General features: G+C 41.5%; 1 protein-coding gene across 1 annotated transcript; it reads left to right on the top strand.

The window, feature by feature from the left end:
• Nucleotides 1–328: 328 nt before the first annotated feature.
• On the top strand, nucleotides 329–1,279 carry LOC106837774 (olfactory receptor 2AG2-like). The gene has a single exon (XM_044753474.2). It carries the CDS (start codon nucleotides 329–331, stop codon nucleotides 1,277–1,279), a length of 951 nt encoding a protein of 316 aa, XP_044609409.2.
• The last annotated feature ends 1,292 nt before the right edge of the window (nucleotides 1,280–2,571 follow it).

Consider the following 2,571-nt stretch of genomic DNA (forward strand, 5'->3'; position numbering starts at 1 on the left):
CTTAGGAGAGACATGATTTCATCTTCCCGAAAAATGACATTCAGGTTTGATGTCCTGAATAGTATTTTCATGTAGTCATCTCTTAATGTGTAGCTATTACTATAATGCTTGTTCTCCGTTTAGATGGTTTTTGCATCGAGATACAATTAAAAGAGTCAGAAACTCAGAGATCAAGAGTTCAAGTCAGTTAGTGGTGGGAAGCACAACACCTCATCTGATGCATGTTGCCATCCTCAGGGGCCTCTGATATTGTGAAACTAGGGGACCATCTTAGCAAAACTTCATGGAGAATCCATTTGGTTCCAGGCAAGTAAAGACACAACATAGAATGGAGCGCTGGAATTCCACCCGGGGAAGTGGCTTCATATTGACGGGGATTCTGAATGACAGTGGTTCTCCTGAGCTGCTGTGTGCCACAGTCGCAGTCCTGTACATGTTGGCCCTGACTAGCAATGGCCTGCTGCTCCTGGTCATCACAATGGATGCCCAACTCCGTGTGCCCATGTACCTCTTGCTCAGGCAGCTCTCGCTGATGGACCTCCTCTTCACATCTGTTGTCACTCCCAAGGCCATCGTGGATTTTCTGCGTGTTGAAAACACCATCTCCTTTGGGGGCTGTGCCCTTCAGATGTTCCTGGCATTGATGCTGGGCGGTGCAGAGGACCTCCTACTGGCCTTCATGGCCTATGACAGGTATGTGGCCATTTGCCATCCTCTGAACTACATGGTCCTCATGAGGCCCAGGATCTGCTGGCTCATGGCGGCCACATCCTGGATCCTGGCATCCCTCAGTGCTTTAGGACATACTTTGTATACTATGCACTTCCCTTTCTGTGCATCCCGGAAGATCAGGCACCTGCTCTGTGAGATCCCACCTCTGCTGAAGTTGGCCTGTGCAGACACCTCTAGATATGAGTTCCTGGTTTATGTGACAGGTGTTACTTTCCTGTTGTTCCCTCTTTCTGTCATTGCTGCCTCCTATACACTAATCCTACTTACTGTGTTCCACATGCCCTCAAATGAGGGGCGGCAGAAAGCCCTCATCACCTGCTCTTCCCACCTGACTGTGGTTGGGATGTTCTATGGAGCTGCCATGTTAATGTATGTCCTGCCCAGTTCCCTCCACAGCCCCAAGCAGGACAACATCATCTCTGTTTTCTACACAATTGTCACCCCAGCCCTGAACCCCCTCATCTACAGCCTCAGGAATAAGGAGGTCATGGGGGCCTTGAGAAGAGTCTTGGCAAAGAACGTGCTCCTGACGTATTCTAACATCTAAGGAGGATTCGTGGCTTGACTCTCACCATTTCTTCTTCAAATCAAAATGCTATACACAACTGGTCTGTACATGACACTCTGCTGAGATGATACAAACCCTTCAAAAAATTTATTTATTTTGTAGTTGTGAGCATAGAGACCTTAAGCTGCACTCACATGGGACACATCACTCTGTCCTTGGAGGTCCATGTTGTGAAAGAACTAGAATGGAATGCATGGGAGTGCATCACTTTCACATAATTACCAAGTAGAGATAGTAGGGGCCTAATTTTCCATTTCAATCCAAGCAACAGTGAAAAACAGCAATAAGTTTAAGCTGACCAAACTCCAATAGCCTTTTAACATCAGAGGAGGACCGGTCTCAGTTGACCTAGATTCTTAGACAATTATTAGAGGAAGATCCTTAGAAGATATGTTGGTCTTCTTGTTTATTAGGGAAATGATTTTTTGAGCAAATTAATAGGACAGAATAATAGATTTGTGACTGTATTTGTCCTCCAGGCTTAAGAATCAGTCCATATTAAATACATAAATAAAGATGACACCTATGTTGAGATAGTGGTAAAGGCCAATAGCGCATTTTTATATTGCCTAAAATTAAAACTAAAATAGAGAAATGAATAAAAGAGAATGTAAAGGACCTAAATTTGAAGTGATGATTAGGGACGCAACAACAGTGAGGGACAACTGTTGTGTGTACTGCTTGAATCTTTAAAAAATGTGACCTTAGATGTCCAAAAACACATTATGAAACATCAAAACCATTGCAAGGAGCTTATGTTCTTGAGGTGAGCACATGTATATGTCAGTGTCCACAGGAAAGGTGGGGTAAAATATATAATTCACTTTCTAGAAAACTCAATTATGCGAGGATTGAATAAGAAAATAAATGTCAGGTGCTTAGACCAGAGGCTGGCAAATGGTGCTTAAAACCTGCTGACTACTATATGAATAAACAGTAAATAGTCTTGAAAAACAATTTTTTTATTGAAGTATAATTGGCATATAACATTATATTGGTTTCAAGTGTACAACATAATGATATGATATTTGTGTATATTGCAAAATGATGACCACAGTAAGTATAGTTAACATCCGTCACCACACATATTTACAAAATTTTTTTCTTTTGATGGGAACTTTTAAGCTCTACTGTCTTAACAACTGTCAAATATGTAATACAATATTATTAACTATAGTCACCATGCATATATTATATCCCCCTGACTTATTTATTTTATAATTGGGAGGAAAAAGCTTAACTTTAAATGACTAGATAATTTTCCATCATGT

This window comes from Equus asinus, chromosome 20 (genome assembly GCF_041296235.1).
Source record: "Equus asinus isolate D_3611 breed Donkey chromosome 20, EquAss-T2T_v2, whole genome shotgun sequence".
In the NCBI taxonomy this organism is placed as follows: Eukaryota; Metazoa; Chordata; class Mammalia; order Perissodactyla; family Equidae; genus Equus; species Equus asinus.